The sequence below is a fragment of the Pteropus vampyrus genome, unplaced genomic scaffold (assembly GCF_000151845.1).
Source record: "Pteropus vampyrus isolate Shadow unplaced genomic scaffold, Pvam_2.0 Scaffold135, whole genome shotgun sequence".
Classification (NCBI taxonomy): domain Eukaryota; kingdom Metazoa; phylum Chordata; class Mammalia; order Chiroptera; family Pteropodidae; genus Pteropus; species Pteropus vampyrus.
In genome coordinates this window covers 1,994,907-2,014,492 of record NW_011888916.1, presented here as the reverse complement: position 1 = coordinate 2,014,492, position 19,586 = coordinate 1,994,907, and the positions used below count along the sequence as shown (strand labels likewise).

The 19,586-nt window shown below is 45.7% G+C and overlaps 1 protein-coding gene across 4 annotated transcripts; it reads right to left on the bottom strand.

The window, feature by feature from the left end:
• Positions 1–2,184: 2,184 nt before the first annotated feature.
• Positions 2,185–11,365, bottom strand: AKR1A1 (aldo-keto reductase family 1 member A1). 4 transcript variants are annotated; one of them, XM_023535053.1, is made up of 11 exons: positions 11,253–11,365; positions 10,902–11,000; positions 9,238–9,319; positions 6,990–7,079; positions 5,113–5,232; positions 4,793–4,944; positions 3,952–4,147; positions 3,427–3,626; positions 3,090–3,162; positions 2,864–2,950; positions 2,185–2,343 (listed from the first exon to the last, which is right to left on the bottom strand). In XM_023535053.1, the coding sequence occupies exons 4-11, from the start codon at positions 7,071–7,073 to the stop codon at positions 2,278–2,280; spliced, it is 978 nt and encodes a 325-aa protein (XP_023390821.1). In that variant the 5' UTR covers positions 7,074–7,079; positions 9,238–9,319; positions 10,902–11,000; positions 11,253–11,365; the 3' UTR covers positions 2,185–2,277. The 4 variants fall into 4 exon arrangements, with proteins under 4 accessions (XP_023390821.1, XP_023390820.1, XP_011365896.1 ...); XM_023535052.1 differs by having other exon boundaries at positions 11,155–11,305; XM_011367594.2 differs by lacking the exon at positions 9,238–9,319 and having other exon boundaries at positions 11,253–11,363.
• Between the last annotated feature and the right edge of the window lie 8,221 nt (positions 11,366–19,586).

The following is a 19,586-nucleotide window of genomic DNA, read 5'->3' as shown; positions in this document are numbered from 1 at the left end:
TGAAGAATACTTCAATAATCATATGAAAAATACTTTTTGCAAAAATACTTGAGGACTTCATAGTTCTCCCAAAGGCCTTCCTTCATACTTTGATATTCCAACATCCTTTTTTGAAGTCTAGTGTCCTAGTCTTTGATTTTAACTGTCAGATCTTCACTTTTCAATGGCTTGGAGTATGTGTGAAGTTCCCCAACATCACTTTAATTGCTTAATAAATGACTGCATCTTTTCCAAGATGTATAATTTTACTTTGCAGTGAATGTGCACTGTACTGTCCACTGATTAGACAAAGATGTCAATAGAGAAATGCTAATGTTAAGAAGGGTGAGATGTTGCAGTCAAGAACAATTTTTAAGTAGTCAGTTCATCAGTGAATAATTTCATGTTTTAACTTTCATTTCTTTATATGGGCTGAATTGTGTCCTCCCCCCTCAAATTCATAAGCTTAAGTCCTAACCCCCAGTCCTTAGATTGTAACTGTATTTGGAGAGAGGGTCTTTAAAGAGGTAATTAAGTTAAAATTAGGTCATTAGGATGGGCCCTAATCCAGTATGACTGATGTCCTTACTGGATGCATACACAGGAAAGACAACGCGAAGACACAGGGAAAAGATGGCCATCTACAAGCTAAGGAGAGAGGTCTGGAACAGATCCCTCAGAAGGAACTAATTCTGCTAACACCTTGCTCTCCAACTTCTAGCTTACAGAACTGTGAGAAAATAAATTCCTTTTGTTTAAGCCACCCATTCTGTGGTACTGTTCCAGCAGCCCAGCAAACTAAAACACATAATACTCAAACTACCTCATAACTAATCATGCTGTGGAAACTTGGATCATGAAAGTGTGTGAGGGAGCTATAGAATCACATAGTAAGCCACCTGTGTAGGGTGAGGTCAAGAAAGATTTCCTAGAGTGACAGCTAAACTGAACATTTTAGTAGGTGTTAGCCCACAGTGAGCCAAGGGGTAGAATGTTCCAGGTAGAAAGGACTAGAGACAAAAGGCTAACTTCCAACATGCCTCCCTCCATCTACTTTTTATCCCTCTAATCTACTGAAACCAGGGATGTTTCTAAGACACAAATGTTATTCCTATTCAAAACTCTTCCATAGCTTCCCATTGCATTCAGAATTAAAACACCCAAATCTTAACCCACTCCCCTAGGCCCTCTATCACCAGGCCCCTACCAATTCTAACATTATTTCATGTCATTCCACCTCCAGTCACTTTGTTATACGAGCCTTCTTTAGATTTTTCCAACAGCTTCTTCCAGTTTCAAGGCTTCTTCCCCCCAAGCTACTCAATTTACACAGAACACTATTCCCACTATCACCTCATTTAACTAATTAATCTCTAATCATCCTTCAGATCTCAGCTGATTAAAACAGTAGGCTTCTATTTCATAGCACTTCTTCCAACTGTAATTAAACTAATTATGCAATTAAAGTCTGTCTCAAGTATACTGTAGAGACCTATGTATCTTAGTTATAGCTATATCCCCAGAGTCTAGTATTGTCCCTAACCCACAGAAGTATCCAATAAATATTTGTTCAGTGAAGAGCAGTGGTTTGACTGGAAAATTAAAATGAGTTTGTGTGACTGGAGTTTAGAGATATTTTTCTATAAACGATCCTAAAACCTCAGTGGCTTCTGGTGGGACTATTAAGTACATAAGATAGGATCTTAGGTACAGAGTGACAGGCTTTGGGGCTGACTCTGCCTCCTTAAAGTAGTTTATGCATACAGACTGTAGTGTCTGAGAGAAAAAGCCCTTGATTTTCCCAACTTTCCTAATTCTGTAAGCTCAAGTTTGTTTGACTTCATATTCCTAAACCTAGACACTGACCAAGGTAGGGGATGGAGTGGGAACTCAAGACGCAGGCCTAGCAGTGCCACAAAACCACAGAACTCTCACTGCCCTGATTTTAGTACCCAGGTGACCAATTTTTGGTACTCTCCGTAACTCCCGGGCAGCATGCCACTAGATATGAACTGCCACTAGATGGCGCCACTCCACTAATATACCTAATTCAGGAAAGCAGAAACGGAACTCGGCTCCATGCTGGTTTCTCCAGAACAAAGAAAGATAAGGAAGTCTGGGCTCAGGGCAGGTAATACCCAGCATCCCTAAGGGAAACAGTTGCCATCACAGGTCCAACCAGACAAATAAGACAAGCAAGCAGTGCCGATGTGCCAATGGATTTATTAACTCCCTCTTTATGGGGATGGCAGGACCTCATAGCTAGGGAGTTGATAAGGAAACCAGGAAGCTGTGGTTTCAGTATGGGTCATTAAAGGGATACAGAGGGTGCTCTGCATCTCTCGGGACCTTCTTCCCATCCACCTGGAAAAAGAGACAGACATAGGAGTCAATATTTCAAAAATGTAGGGCATCTTTCCCCTTATCTTCCTGAATAACCTCTCTTATGCATAGCACAATGTCACATGGCAGCAACAGGGCCCTGGCCTTAGAGAATGCCATAGTATCAACAGTATTCCAACACCAAACCTCTAGCCGGTACGCAACTGACCCTGCCTCTAAAAGTTTGATGTCTCAGCTAGAATAAGAAACTATTTATTTCTCTATGTGCAACAAGCTTCAACCCAACCTCAACCCCTTTAACAAGGTTGAGAATGCCTTCTAGGCTCCTCTCATTTATATTATTTCTGAGAATTTGCTACATGTCAGGAATGGGAATCATTTCAAACAAAGGAAGCTAAGTCTTAGAGAAGTTAATGTTCTAGCTTACAAAATATCGAGAAGCGGAACTGGGACTCACAGGCTATATGCCTTATCCCTGAGCCATACAGAATCCAGCTTCAAATCTCAGATTCCCTGACTCTGGAGGATGACACATACTCACCGTAAGCATAGGCACAATGTATCTCCAATTTTTATTCAGACCATCTAGCTGCTTCATCTCTTCTGGGCTAAATGTGAAGTCAAAAACCTGGGGAAATGGAGTGGGGGTCAGGAAAGCCAGCTTTGTGAGTGGAAGTTGGGGGTCCTAGAACACTGCTTCCTTAGGAAGAGTTGGGACCAGACTCAGACCTAATGGGCTAAAGGAGACAAGATCCGTCACAAAGTACCTGAATGTTCTGAAGGATACGTGAAGGTGTGACACTCTTGGGGATGCAGATCACTTTCCGCTGGACCTGCCACCTAAGGTGTGGGATTGAAATAGATGAAGAAGAGCAATCAGTACTCATAAGCATTGTTTTGTCTTCCATGCAGCCTTCTTTAAGCTCTGGAGCTCCTGAGCCCCACTGGAATGGGAAACATGCTTCAGAGTGGCCTCCCGCCCAGATCATACAGCAAGATTCTCAGCCTCATCCAGGCACTTGAATAAGGAACCGCTAAACCCTTGCCTCCCAATCCAGAAGCCCTCTCCTTGACCTGACCTTCTTTCCCCACGACTGCCCGCACCTGAGCAAGATCTGGGCTGGAGACCGGCCATACTTTTCAGCCAGGGCCAGGACCGCTGGCTCCTCAAGCAGAATGGGCTCATCAGGATCACACCATGCACGATCAGGAGAGCCCAGAGGGCTATAAGCAGTCACCTCCAGGCCACGTGCTTGGCAGTGGGCAATCAGCTCATTCTGAGCCAGGTATGGGTGGCATTCCACCTGAGCCAAGAAACAACCCATCACCGTGGGGTGGCCACACGTAGCTTACCTGGCCACACTCAGACATACTGTCCTGACCAAACCTTCACTGCTGACCCCCCGCCACTTCCCCTCAGCCCAGTTCTCTCGCAGTTTCCACCGTCCATTTCATCCTCTTCACACACTTCAATGGCCTTCTCTATGCAGAGAAATCCTGCACCAAAATTTCCGACAACTTGCTAGTTATCTCCATGAAGTAGACTCATCATCTGTTCACTCATGCTCTTACACACATCCCACACCTACTCCACCACCAAAACCAACTGATCTGCGATGCTGTGCTCACCTGCAGGACAGCTGGACGCACAGAGGCCACACTGAGCACATCATCAATCTGCCGACTGCTAAAGTTGGACAGGCCCAGTGCCCGCACCAGCCCCTTAGCTACCAGTGCCTCCAGAGCCTTCCAGGTCTCCTTGTAGTGGATGGAGTCATAGCGTATAGTCCCATCGGCATTCTTAGGAAAAGGGTTGTCTCCTCGCCTGTGTGAAAGACAGACCCCCATCCCAAGAGTGAGCACAAATGCCAGGCTTCTGCCTTACCTGCCCATCAACCACTCTCATGTCCCATATCCCAAGCCCAGAACGGCAAAGGGCCAAGAATGAGAAACAAGCATGGATATTCACCCTTCTAAACCATAATCCAGGTGTTAACTCTATATGGAATGGCCATTCCCTCTCCTCTACTTCCTAGACACAGATTATATCTCCTCTACTCTGGGAAGTCTTCCTTAACGCCTGCCTCAGGGAGTTGCATGCTCTTGCAGCCTCCTAGCACAGGGCACAGAGCTGATAGGCTCCTCTCATACCCTCTGCTAGAATTTATTCTTTACTGCAACCTCAAGGCCTACTTCAGGAGAAGCTAGTATGTTTCTTGAATGAATAAAGGGAGCGGGAGGGATCAATCATGCATACCCTGGGATACACATCATGTGAAGCTACACTCCTTTTTCTGTAGCCAAACTCCTGGCTGTTGCAATAGAAAAGGCTTAATTCCCATGGCAAGCTCCTCAATTTGCCATATAGGTGAGTGTTCCTCTCCTGCTCTGCTACTGTGACTTCTAGTAAGTTACTAACATGCCTCCACCAACTCCCGACACCCTGGAAGAAGAAACTGGCAAAGCTCACTCAAAGGCATAAGGCCAGTGCATCAGGTACAGGTCCAAATACTCCAGCTGGAGTTCAGCCAGTGTCTTCCGAAGAGCAGGCTCCACATCCTCAGGGTGGTGCTTAGTGTTCCACAGCTTGGAAGTCACAAATAGGTCCTCCCGAGATACTGCCTGGTGCAGGGGGCAGGGCCCACAGTGAGAAGAGCCAAGGGCACCCAGTCTCACCCACCCTCACATCTGGGTGAGAATTAGAAGGGAGCTGATGCTGGACCCCTCCAGCCAGGCCCCAGCCCCAGCTTCTAAAATCTCTCACCTGCCCCCCGTAGCTCCAGTCCTCACCTTGCCAGGTCCCACGTTCTCCTTCAGGGCCTCCCCAATCTCAGTCTCATTGCCGTAGATAGCAGCACAGTCAATGTGGCGGTAGCCTACACTCAGGGCATACTTAACAGCTGCTTTTACCTGCCAGGTGAGAGAAGCATAAGTTTCAGCTCTGTTGGTCTGGGCCAGAAATTGCCCTCCTGAGGGTCACCGATGGGGGAGAGGACAGGAATATATCACTGCAGTCATCTATGCAGTGGAGGTGAGAAGATGGAAGATGGTTCTAGTCTAGGGGACCAGAAGCCTCTTCAGAGACCCCAAACTCTTTGTTCCTATCCCACCAACCTCCAAGGTTCCTTCCTACCCAAGCAATCTTAGCAGGGCCCAGAAAAAAACTAACATATTCCCAGTTATATGCACAGAAGATGGACAAATACATTGACAAAGGACAGAAACATAGGTCATGGAGACAGGTCCCCAGTCCTGAGGAGCTGGTTAGGGAAATATGATATAAGGTAAATAATTCTTGGGCCAAGGCCTCCCAGAGAGAGACTCTTAGGCAACGATGTAGACCAAGCAAGCTCTGGAAGCTCAGGTGAGCAGAAGAGGTAAGAAGAAAATTAAGGAAGGTGGAGAAGTGAGATGGAAGCTGGGCCCAGAGCTCCTCATCAGAAAAGAAGAAAGCAAGTACCAACTAGGAGAATGGGTCAGTTAATTTGCTAAAAACTCAACTAGAAACATGGCATCAGAAGCAGAACCAGGTGCCAGGATCTTGCTATTCAAAATCCCCAGCTAGGAGCAGCTCCTACTATCCAGATGTACTCCCCAACACCTGACCCTACCCCTGCTGCTCCATGCCCCGACTCTGGCCTCCACCCCCTGCTTTCATTTAGCTCCTGAACCTGTCCCGGGCAGTGTCAATGCCTTTCTGGAGCACAAAGATCCTGGCTCCAGAGTCCTATGCAGCTGTAGGATAGAAAGCAAAAGGAAAAGGGCAGAAGTCATATCAACCATATCACAAACACTAGCCAAAATCTCAGAGAAAAGAGGCTGTTCTCACTGTCGAGTCCCTCCCAAACTTAATCCCCCACCTTCTCTAAACTCTGACTCAGATTTCCCAGGAAAAAAGACAAAGCACTGGGGAGAGGCCCCATGCCAGGTGGATGCTGAATCTTTAGTTGTATCAACTCTAAGAAAGCAGGTCTCCATTCCCAGGCTCCCTGAGCCTGGAAGGGTCTACACCAGGGGTCATTAAACTCCAGCTTGCTGTTGCTTGTTTTTTTCAGCCCTTGAGCTAAGAACAATTTTTATATTTTTAGGTGGTTACGTAAGTACATAATTGCCTCTTTTTCAATTTGTTCAGCAAAATCTAAATGATTAACCATCTGGTTCATTAGGAAAAAGTTTGCTAATCCTTGGTCTATACACCTGACCTAGCTATTCTTCAAACCCTGACATGTGCTATGTGCCTATTTCTGGAAAGAGCACTAGTGGGAGAGGCCCAGTCCTCAAGGAGCCCAGTGTGGGACAGAAGACATGATCATGACACAGGGTGATAAGTGCCATATTAGGGGTCAGCAAAGGGCCAGGCACAGAGGGGTCCCACGTTTGCCACAGCACTCAGTGCAAAGCCAGTTTAGGAAAGGGTTCCTTCCTATGGCCCTTAGCCCTGCTGACCCCCTCAGCTCCTCCTCTAATCAGCTGGGAAAGCCAAAGGCACACTGCTGGGCTCTCTTCTCCTTCCCTTGTTTCTTCCCACTGCCCTCCAGTCTCATCCCACTTTTAAGTGGCGTACAGGGGTGGTGCTACTAGGGAAAAACACGGGGACTCTCTTTCTAAATACTGCCTTTTCCCTAGCAAAGGTGTAAGAAGCTGTCCTCCTCTTCCCCATCTCTCACCTGGCCAGGTTGACTCTTCCAGGTGCCCAGTCCAATCAGGGGCATCTTCTGCCCAGTGTACAGAAGGACACAGGAAGCTGCCATTGCCCCCTGAAAAACAGATGGGAAGAGAATGGTGTAGGGATCAGTGCTGCTTGGGCTTCAGCTACCCAATGATCAAGACTCCTATAAAACATGGGAGGTAACAGGGGCACAGAGGTGATAGGCAAACAAACACGCAATTGTATATATGTGACTGAAAAAAGGCAGCTGAGACAGGGTGCCGAGGAGCAACCAAAGCCAGTAGCTCCTGAACAAACATTAACCAGACCACCACCCTGGCTGCCCTTCCACAAGGCTAAAGGTCTGCATTAGAGCTCCAATACTCCCAAAAACAAGGGTGGGTGGCTCCCCAGAAGTACCCAGCCTTGACTATGTATGGTCTCAAACCAGTATAAGACAGACAAAGGTCATCTAGTAGGTTGCCAGAACTACAGAGTCTTTCTGAGTTCCTCTCACAGAGATCTGATCCGCCATGCTGCTAGGCCTGAGTGGACTCTTACAAGGGAAGTAAATCATTTTTTAGATGAAAAAACAGACTCAGCGAGATGAAGTTATTTGTCACAAATAAACAGCTAAGAAGTGGCTCAGTCAAGGATCCAAGGAGGAACTAATGGAAAAAGGCACAAAAAAGGAAGGTAAACACAGATCTACAAAATACATGTGTTCAAAGCAGACACATGTATAATGTGCTACAGAAAAGCAACTGACTTCTGTAGCACAAGAACCAGGGAATACTGACAATGGCTTTTAAGAATGAGCTGGATTTTCCCAAGAGTCAAGGGGGAAAGTCTTTCCAGGAAGGGGGAACTAGACACAGGACTTCAGTGCAGCAGAAAGCAGTAAATTACAGATACAAGAAAATTTTCCAACTAAACAAAAGCAGGTGGGTGATTGCAGCAACATTAGAGAGCTATGACAATCAGAAGTCTCTAAATGGCCCAAGAATACATATTCAGCCAGCAAATCAATGTTCTAGGCCTTGTGCTAGACCCAAGAGATGACATATATTCAAATAGAGTCCCTGCTCTCCTAACATTTATGGTCTGGTATGGGAAGGCAGGGGGTCGGAGGATACCAGCACCATGTATAAGAAATATAACCCAAATCTGCACAAGTGCTGCAAGAAAAGAGTGACCTGGCTAGGGTGGCTTCTTGAAGGTGATACCTGAGGCAAGTCTTACTGAACAGGAGGTATCCAAATGAAAGAGAAAGGAGAACGCTCACCCCAAGAGCCAATAAGGTAGAAACCTTTTCCCTGATCTCATCGGTACTTTAAAAATCGCTCTCTTGGGGTTTATTTCATTGTCTGCGATATCTCCATAAATATAAGCTTTGTTTCCAAGTTCTGAAAGGACGTCAAGAGTATTATGGCAAAGCAAATAAGACAAATTGTGAGTACAACCGACACACCAAAATTGTCTGCTAATACTTCTGACTTGGGAAGAATTTTATAGTCTAGCATAACCTGGTTATGGAGACCACCCTTTTCTCCTAAAACAGAAGTAAAAATGTTCAATTATCTGAGCAGCAAACCACAGATCGCTGAAGAGCAATACTTTTTGTTACTAAACCTCCTGGAGATCAGGGAAGCATGTCCGTACTTCACAGGAGGAAGGAGCCTGCCAGCTGCCAACAAATCTGTGGCTGGTTTCCTGGGCTTTATCCTCAAGTAAGAGATCTGTTGGCCTCTCCCAGATTTCCCAGCACACACGGGAGGGCTCTGAAATTACACCTGGTCTGAAGGCTTGAACAAAAACCTGGCCTAAGGGGTAAAAGAAGAAACCTAATGCTTGCTTCTCCCTTTCTTCTGCTGGTGAAACTGAAAACCAAAAGGGCTGAGGCTTAGAGGACAAAGGTCATAGAGGGAAGACCTAATACATCTGCAAGACCTAACAAGTACTCCAAAGGAAGGAATGGAGGGGACCACAGCAGAAAACAGATGTTTTTCTCTAGGACAGGAAGTCATCCTCTGCCAACTCTTGACCTCCTTATCTTCTGCCTGAAACAATGGCTTTCCAGCCTAGCCTTGCATTAATAGGCTCTGAGCTAGCCTGTCAGGAACTGCCTAGCTGGAACTCCAGCAGCACTCAGAAACCTCATGTTATCTTGGTTCTAGATGTAAAACAGAAAAAAAGCTGGGTGTGTGTGGGGAGAGGGGGAAGAGGGTAGCATCAGCACTCGGGTTTTATTATTTCCAAGTTGGCACCTAGCTTCCTTTTCACTGGAACTCAGTCTTCTCAAAGGAGGGCTCAGTCTTCTCAAAGGAGTTGCTGTCTGGATATAGGAAACTAGAACACAGGAAAAAGAAGAAACAGTGTATGTATGAGTGTTCCCTGGCTGTATGGACCTTTCCTCTGCCTCCCATAAATGTTGGTATCCCTCAGGGTTATGGACCCCAATCCTCTTCTCACTCTCTAGATAAGTTCATGTCTCTAGTTATCACCTTAAGCACTGATTCTTCCCAATTCAGTCCTGTATATTCAGCTCCCTCTGGATATCTCCACCAGTGTGTCCTATAAGTATCTGAGACTCAATGTGTCCAAAATTATACTCGTCAAATCCAGCAGCAGAGCACAAAGGAAACAGTTCAAGCTCTGGGGTTGCACAGTCTTTGGTTTGAATCTCAGCACCCACCCCCTCCTCCCCGTTTTGAACAGCTACTACATCTAAAGCACCTTGCACAGTGCCTAACCCATGATCTTCTTTCTGTATATTCTTATCTCACCAGGAACTCAAGGCTCTGGTGAGACAGAGTATATGGATAATTCTATACAGAGCAAACCAGACATGTTCACAGTATAATCCACAGAGTCTTCAAAAAGCCATATAAATAAAGTATTTCAGTTCATTTGAGGCATTTCTGAGTATTATCAGATTATAGTTCTGACAGGTGATGGGAGGGGAGAATATCTTCTGTACTTCTAAGAAGCAAGCACAGAAAAACACCTCATATATGTAATGGTGACCAAGATTTGGTCTATTTGGCTGGGTTAAAAACCCTGTCGATAATTATAAATATAAAAAAGATACTGTTTGCCCTAAACTGTAACGTAAGACCTAAAAGTGCAATAACACTTCATGTACTTCTTGATGTATGTGAAGAAAACTTTTAAAAATATATTTCCTAAATCTTTCTCCAGTCCATCAATATTTACCGCCATTGCCACTGCTCTAGCTCTGACCATCCCTACCTGAACCAGGGCTCTGCTTCCAGTGTGGCCCTTCTCTCCACAACCCAATCACTAAATCTGACCATGTGACTCCCAGGTACAAACATTTCCAGCAGTTCTTTCCTACCCAGGATAAAGTCCAGACTCCTTAGTAATACACTTCATAACGTGGCTCCCACATTTCTCATTTTTCCACCTCCTCATTTCAGACTCCATGTTTCAAACTTTGCAGAACAAGCTACCACTTACTTAACTCCAGGCCTCTGCACACTTTCCTTCCCCAAGTCCCAATCCTTGCCTGGCTAAATGCAGCTTATCCTTCAGCTAGCACTTTAAACTTCTGGCTCCTCCCTTGTATTGATAGCTTGTGCACACAGCTGCAGTTGTCTGTTTATATACGAATTCCCCACAAATCTGGGTACCCCTTGAGGAAAGCCTGTCATCTTTCTGAACCCATCACTCCTAGAGTGCCTGTCCCATACATACACACTAAAAACAGACACACACATACACAGCAGCAAATGAGGGAGATCTTGACCGCTGGAGGGGCATTTGAGAAAGTCACTGTCTTCTTCCTTTACTTCTTTAAGTAGGCTGGAAAGAACCTGTGCTCTCTATCCTGAGGGCGGACACCTCTGTACTGAAGGATCGAGGCCATCTCCTCTGCAAGGAAGATGGGGCGGCAGCAAGAGAAACTCACCTCCTCAGGAGCACAAGGCGTGAACAGGACTGTGTGATCTCAGATCGGTTTTGCGCTGTGCTGACGATCCAATGAGCCTCAGCTTCCGGGACTAGTGGGCTGCAAGGGAAATCAGTGTGATGGCGGAGGCAAGGACCTGGCTTAAGTCTGGCGTTAAAGAGGAAGTTCCTCCCCAGGGAGGGACGAAGGCCGGGCATTCAGCCTCACGCGCAGTGGAGGGTGGGCTCCGCCCCCCTCCCCTCCCCGCCCCTACCTCTGGGACGGAACTTGGGGGTGGAAGCTAGAGATGGGATCCTGCGCTATCTCTTCCTCTGAGTGCTGGTGGTAGGATTGCCCGGGGCTTAGACACACCTGACCGCGAGAATTTGGAGAACCCGCGGGCCGAGTAAAGCATGCGCAGCGGATCACGAGGGGAGCTCCAGGGGCCGGGCCAGGCCGCGCCTCTGCTGGCCCACATTGCACCGCGCGCCGCCGCGCCGCTGCTCTCGGCGGGTCGATCGCCTACGGGAAGAAGGAGGGTCCCAAGTAACACGTTGCAGGTTCTTCTGAAGCCGGCTTCCCCTCCGGATTCACCAGCCCAGCTCTTGCTCCATTCTCCCTTACAGTCTGATTGTCCGGGTTCCCAGAATATACCTAAGCCGTCTACATTATTTGGTCAGGCAAACTGAGGCTCAAAAGCAGCTGCAGCACGAAGGTTGACCATAATAAGTGAGACCTGGGTCTGTAGGTTGCAAGTGGTAGAAAGTTGGTGGTTTCTACATCCGTACTGTGGACCCTGGCCACTCATTTATGTGCCAGGCACTGTGCTAGACTTTGTGATTTAATTGAATCTTCACAACAATCCTCAAAGGGGAATGTTTTTTATTTCTTGTAGATTTTTAATTGAAGTATGTAGTATAGCGTACATACAGAAAAATGGACAAATTGTAAACGTTTAGCTCTATGATTTTTTTTCTTTTGCAGTATAACTGCCATCCAGGTGAAGACCATAGACTTTACCCCACATGGGAAGCTGGTGAGGGGAGGGAGATATTACAGATTGGACAGACTCAGGTAAAATAACTTGCCCAAAGTCTCACAGATTTTAAGTTACAGGTTTGAAATAGCCCTTACCTTTTTGGCTGAAGTGCCTTGCATTTACGTGTTTTCCTTGGCAGGAGTGGGCAAGAAGCAGGGTTATCCCAGTGTAGCTGTGCCTTTCTCACCACATCTATGTCTACCTGGCCGCTCTGTACTCCCTGGATGACAATCTTGCCCAGCTTTTTTTTTTAAAAACCCCGAATTACTCCCCATTGTCTCCTCAATACAAGTGATGTCCTGATGAGACCAAATGTCCTAAAGTTTCACACCATCTGTGATCAGAATTTAGGATGACTCAAAGTCATCTTAGCCTTGCAAAGACCATCAAGAAACACATGCTGAGAAAGAGATAGAGAGAGAGAGAAAGAGAGAGAGAGAGAGAGAGAGAGAGAGAGAGATGCTATATATCCATCCTTTCCACCATCTTCTGCAGGGTCTATTGGACTCTTGTTATGGAAAAATCCCAAAAGCTCCAAAAATCAGACCAGCGAAAATCCAAGCAGTAACCCAGAGAGAAAGAGAACTCAGTTTTATTACGCCGGTGGTCCCAGAAGAGCTAGTGCTCTGAAAATCTGGGCGCAGAACTTAGGGACAATTTCACTTTTATAGCAGCGTTGTTACTGTTGGCATGGGCTGATTTACAGACCCCTGAAATTGCTATGGGCTACAGGCAGTTGCAGAGCATGGGATTTTCTAAAAAGCACCAAAGCAATACATCTTTAGGGGAGGATGAGTTCTCAGTTGACTCAGAGATCTTTGGCCTATGCAGCAAGCATGTTCTTCCGTATCTGCTACCTGCTGAGAAGGGTCATAGTCCCTGCCTACTGGGGTTTTATGGAGCTCTTTCCCTTTCTGCCTCATGCAGAGGGGGGTCTCGGGTTTCCTGCTGAGGTGCCATCTCAGTCTTTAGACAAGGAAAAAGATTAGAACTGATTATTTAAATTATATATATATATATATATATATATATATTAATTTGCCTATTAAAAACAAGTAAAGGGAAACAGTCTTGGTTAATATATTTTTTAAAGAGTAAAAAGACCTTTGGCCTAAAGTTCCTTCCCCCCTCAGACTCTAAGGGCCCTTTTTCCAAAGAAATGAGGGAAGAAAACTTAACTACGTTTACTAAAATGATTAAGAACTCTGCAAGAGATGTCCTGTATTATTTCCTCTCTCTTTTGATGGGTCTCATATCTGAGACAAGCTTAAGATGAAATGGATCGCTTTGTTGCTGTAAGAAAAATTCTTCCCTTAGTTTTGGTTTTAACATAAGAATAAATAGTTTTTCTATTAATAAACTAGCGAGTAATTTAACGTGCATTTGCGTAGCTTATAGAAGTAGTGGAAATGCAGTTCAAAGTCATATTTTCAGATATTATCTGAGATGGTAAAACATTAGTACACTTGGTAAATATTACACATTTTTCTGTTGGTGTTATAGTAGGAACTTTTAAAGAAAACATAGCTTTATCCTTCCTGAGTTTCGGTTGGGGCCCTTTCTGTTTGCCTTGAGGGCTGACTTTCAACAGATTGCAAGGAGATAGTTGGCCTGCTAGTAGGAAATCCTGACATAGAGGCGGGTTGTCTACGAATGGTTAAGGCTTATGTTCCCCACAAATCTGTTTTGTGTGGAGAGCAAGGGGGCTGTCCCCCACCCCTCCGTCTTGGCTAGGTCCCAGTTTTTCCAGACAAGGTGTTTTCTGCACTGGACTGTAGTCCTGATGTGCGGCAGAGAATTTCATTTCTAGTCCTGGTCTCACAATGGGAAGAGCAAATTATATTAGGCTGACTATTTATTCTTGTCACTGTACAGTTAGCATTGGAGAGAGGCCCATGGGATGGGTCAGGAGAGAGTAGGTAGCTCTAGTATCTAGTGAAAATTCAGTTTTGTTTTTTTTCCCCAGCCATGTCAAGGGTGACCTGAGGCTCCACTGTAGTGATCGTGGTGGATTTTTTTAAGACTGGAGCTTGCAAGCGCTTGGGCCTCCATTGTTGGAGGAAAGAGCAGCCCCTTCATGAGAGACTTGCTACGTGAGGCGAGGGCTTATGAGGTCTACCCTACCCCGGCTACCCAGGGCTAGATGGATGTTCACCTTTCCAGTGCCCTTCCTTCTGCAATTTTTACATTAATTATGCCTCAGTCCCGACAATGCCACTCATGGCCAACCAAGATAAAGGACCTCCAGGCCTGCAAGGTTTTTATTGCCTAGGGTCACCTCTAGATGGTCCCTGTATTATGGCAGCTAAAATTTGCACCCTTTTTGTACTCTGCTTCCTTCTCTGTCTAGTCCCAGTTATTGGACACTTTAAAGACCTCTAGCACCAAGGCAGCCTGCGGGATTGGAGTCTAGGCCCCAATTTTTTGAGCTTCCTTTGAATATTGGGCACAGACCAAGTTGTGAAATGTATAGCCAGGAGTGTCTGGCCCTCAGACTTTGGGCTAATGTTAGTATAGTCTCTAAAAAAGCCTCAGAAAACTGGTTAAGGCTACATAAAACACAGAAATTATTTTGATTAAGCACAGAATCTTTGTTTTCTAATCAGAAAACTTTTCTATACCATTAGTAGCAGACTAGTAGTCTAAGAAACATTAAAACACAACTTTAATTTTACATTAGTTTACTTTTGGCATTTAAATTTCTAATCTCGTTTAGCTTAATCACATAAATTTCCTCTCAGGATTTCTCTTTACAAACCTACTACTTTCCTCATTCCGAAATAACTAACTTTAAGACAAACACCTTTCCTTTCATTTCCTTCAAAATAAATTTCTATACTTCATATCTTCTGTTACCAAAAACATACATTTTCCTTTCCATTATAATTAGAATTCTTAATTCAACCACTAAATTATATATAACAGAGACAAATGTAAATCAGAGGTCATGTACATATTTATATTTACCTATCATCGGAATTTGTAACTTCCCTAGGAGTGCATATCTAGTTTTCTCAGGGAGTGGTGAAATAAGTGAGATCTCCAGAGAACTTGAACCCCCTCAGAGTCTGAGGGTAAAGAGGGAGGAGAAAAACTCCTGATTATTTTGAGATCCCCAGGAAGGCGCTCTTATCATTGGACCATCTAATAAGTCTGGGTCTTGGAAAAGGAGCATAGAAGCTTGTATGTAGGGGACTTCTTCCTATTTTCCAGCTTCTTGCAAAAAATCTAATTGGAGGATAGTATTGTAGGTTAGTGAACCATTTACAGGCTAAACTTTTTGATCCCCTTCCCATTGTTAATTTGGAAGGAGGAGGGTCCCCTGTAGGTCCTCGCTGCGAGTAATTGCTGTGGCTGTATTTTACTGACAGTCCGGCTGTGGAGCTGCGGTTTTCTGCATTCTCTGTAGGGCACAAGCTGGAAAGTGCTTGTTGAACCTGGGCTGTCTGGGCAAAAGCACTGAACTTCAATCCCTTAGATACCAGAGAACACAATCCTAGCTGTGTCTGAATCTGAAAGCATGTTATTCACCCTGAGAGGTTTGTGTGTGCATCCTGTGGCATAGTGTTGGTGCCGCCTGGAAAGGCAGAAAGGGAACAGGAGAGGAGATGGCAGCACGAGTCTGGGAGTTTTAGTCTGGGGCGTTAGTGAGTGGGGCGTTAGTGAGTGCCCTTTTGATTTTTTTTTTTCCAAAGGCCTTCTGTTGTGTAGATTCCCACAGTAGGGGCTTCATAGAGGGGTTTGACCAAATGTGTCAAAGGTAATTTGAGCCTATAGTTTTCCTGGGGTCAACTTAACCCATAATCCCCCGAGAAGCTTTTGTTAAATTTTTTTTTTCAACATACAATCTAAGATAGTTGGCTTAGAGGAACTTTACCCCCTTTTTGGAAGGCCTTGACCTTTGTCTTCCCTCTTTGGGAAGACCCCGATTTCTTCTCCCCTTGGGAAGACCTCGACCTGTGTCTTCTAACTGAAGACTAGGAGCACCCTCTAACGGCTTGCAAGCGCTTGGGCCTCCGTTGTTGGAGGAGAGAGCAGCCCCTTCATGAGAGGCTTTTTTTTTTTTTTCTCACAACTCAGCCCATACCAGCAGGGGTGATGGTAATAGTGGTAGAAGGAACACCACTAGAGGGCCAGTTTTTCTCAAAAAGAGTACGGAGTTTCTGTGGGGTGAGTTTAACTCTACAATCTCCTGAATAACCCTTTATTTGTAGTTCTTGACCATCATGGCCAGGGGAGTAGGCTTTCCCTGTGTGCCCCCCATGCCTCCCACGACAGACAACAATCATGCTACACAGAGGGCTGGGAGATAGGGTCGGGGAAATTTGGGAGGGGACATCAGTCTCTTTGCGCGTTTCCGTCGTACCCCTCGCAGAGATATTTCAGGCGCCTCTTAGCATTGGTAGGTCAATATAAACCCCCGACCTGGATCACTGGAGTAGACGCCTCATGGAGATCCAGTGACACCATCTTAAGCTGTATGAGGTCGCCACAGAACCGTCGATTGGGGCTCAACTTTCGCTTCATGATCAAACCACGTCTCAGTCGTTCAGCACTCACTCTCTTTCATACAACCTCCCCCCACCTCCCCCACCTTCCTTAATGTGTGTCCTAACTTGTGGAGGGCGTTTGTTTGCCCTCCAGAGGGTGATGGAGTTCCCCCCTTTTCTTAGTGGTGACCCAACTCTTCCCACCCTGCGACGATGACGCAAAGACAAACAAGGGTGAGTGGCCCCTCCAAAGAGGAGACCATTCAGATGCTCGTCTGGCCATGTTGCCTCGCGGGGAGCTTAGGTGATGCTTAGCTGTAGGGGACTCAGCTTTGTGTGACTTACAATTGGACACTAGTCTGATGCTGCCTTAGATGGTACGCATTCAACACGGACCCACAGAGGGAGCTCAAATGAACTCCGTGGCTTTTAGGGGACCTTAAGGGTGCTCAGCCGTGGAGCTACAAACTTGTACCTGACCGGTAGGCCAGTCAAGCTGTTCATTCACTTACACAATCATATACCAGGTTAAAACATTGCCTCCTCACAGCAGTACAACCCAGATCACATGACAGGTTCCCAACTAGTGAGTACATGCCTCAACCTGATGCCTCCCTGCCCGGAAGCTCTGACTTGTACATCAGGCCAACCGGTGCCTCTCCCCCTAGAAAGTCCTCTGGCTACACCTGCCATCTCCCCCACTGGAGAGACCCTGGTGTATCCGCCCCCGCTTTTTGGAGACCCTGGTGTCTTTACCCAGAGAGAAGACCCTAACAATTGTCTTCGATCTGAAAACCAGGAAGCTGCGTCCAGTTCCTTTTCCCTCCAACAGAAGGGACCTGAAACGGGGTTGTCCCGGGACCCTACATTTTCCTCTCCTAACCTTGGTACCTTCTCCTCTTGCGGCCTTTTCTGGTAAGTGGGTCTTTCTTTCCCTCTTATGAGTCCGGTTGGGCAGCTCAGCTGTCCCGAGAGTTGGGGCGCTGATCCGAAAGAGAACCTGAAACACTCAGGTGATGTGTCTCCTCAGTCGTCTCGATTCCCGTCCACCTTGGTCTGGCGGAGCCGCCGATCCGGTGGCTCAAGGGGCAAGCATGGTTGGAATCTCGCTGGGGCCTTCAGAAACGTTATAGAAAAATCCCAAAAGCTCCAAATATCAGACCAGCGAAAATCCAAGCAGTAACCCAGAGAGAAAGAGAACTCAGTGTTATTACGCTGGCGGTCCCAGAAGAGCTAGTGCTCTAAAAATGTGGGCGCAGGGCTTAGGGACAATTTCACTTTTATACCTGCATTGTTATGGTTGGCATGAGCTGATTTGCAGACCCCTGAAATTGCTATGGGCTACAGGCAGTTACAGAACATGGGATTTTCTAATAAGCACTAAAATAATACATCTTTAGGGGGGATGAGTTCTCAGTTGACCCAGAGATCTTTGGCCTATGCAGCAAGCATGTTTACAGAGGCAGAAAAAAAAAAAACTGATTAGTAATGTTGGCCAATTAAATGGGAAATTCCTCTTCACTCCCTCCACCTTTTTTTTTTTTTTTTTTTTTTGCTGAGTCTGACTTAAAAGTCTGAAGTGCAACAGAGAGCTGGTGAAGTTGCCAACACATGAATTGCTGAGTCATTGTTGTAACCCAGCCTTCTCCTTCCCCAGCTTTGGCGTTTTTGTCATTAGTTGTGGCCACAGGAATTGTTGCATGCAAGGCACAACCCTAACCCTCCCAAGAGTTCACAGCAATAAGTCAAGTTGATGGTGTATTGTTTTCTGAAACAGAATGACTTGAGAGCACTCCACCTCTTTTACAATCATCCTCCTATTTTACAAAAGACTGGGATGCATTGCCCAAATGTGAAAACCTCAAGGCCACCAAAGGGACTCTTGGAAATATTGATGACTAATGCTTGGATCAAAAATCCTTATACAAGTCATTTCCAATTTGTTTTGAAAACTGTTGGTAAAGTTTGAAAACTGTCGTTAGACCATTAAAAGTAATTTTGGATGATAGAGTATATGATTTTGAGCATATAACTTGGAAAGAGTTAAAACGATTTACATTACTTTAAAAAGACTTCTATTTTCATCTACTTATTTATATTGCGGATGAAAAAAGGGCCACGTACTAAACCTGATGAGCTCAGGGGAGGCCAGCATGGCAGGCCTTACAAACTCAGAGACTGAAAGTCTGAATGTTAAAATTCCTGTGTTATAATCAAAATAGCTTTTGACAGACAGTTGACTATTTTGGAATATTGTAGAAGTATATTGATATACTGTATTATTTTCAAAAATGTCATATTGGGCTTTTCTAATGGAATATCATTAGATTATTTGGAAAGATGGAGAGCCTAATGTTATATTGTGCTGGCTAGAAAATTACTGCTTGGCTATCACCCATGGGAACATAGGCTATCACCCAAGGGAACATAACATTCTAACAATAAGCTTTCTGCTTCTGTACCCCCGCTTGCACAACCGACTTGTGGGTTGACAGGTAGTGAATAGGAGAAAAATAGACCATTGTGTTTAAGATAGAATGAGGAATGGGATTTAGGGCTTAAAAACCCTGTACCTCTACATTTCGGGGCTGCTTAATTTGGGGTCTGCGTACCCCTGGCAGACCCAGCTGGCTGAATAAAGAGTGTGATTCCTATGACTCACTAATTCCTGGTGGTCTGTGTGTCTTTCGGGGGCTGGCGGCTACAACATTGGAGTCCCCAGCGAGATCTCAGGGAGTGGCCCTGGGACCTAAGACCAGACCGGCCTCCGAAGCGGTTGCTGTCCCTGTTACGGATTCAAAGGGGTGGCCAACCTGAGACATTCCAGGGCCCTTGAATGCTGTGATGGGTCAGTACAATCGTCAAGGACGCAACCTTTAGGACACGCTCTTTGTTCCTGGTCCCAACGGGAATCTGGAATCTCCAAGGCCTTGGTGTCTGGATAAAAGGTCCCTTCCTGTTTCTGTTGACCGGTCAGTGGGGGTCCGTGGAGAGACTGGACACAGTCATATCTCCCGGACCATGGCCAGGCCGCAGGACGCCGCCTCCTGTGCCCTGTTGTCGGGTTCTGTTTATTGTCTCTGGTCTTGTCTAGGTTGTAGGTGGTGGACTTCTCTGGGTCCACCTACACCCCAGTAATTGTTCTTGTCTGAGTGTCTGATTGTTCTTGTCTGAGTG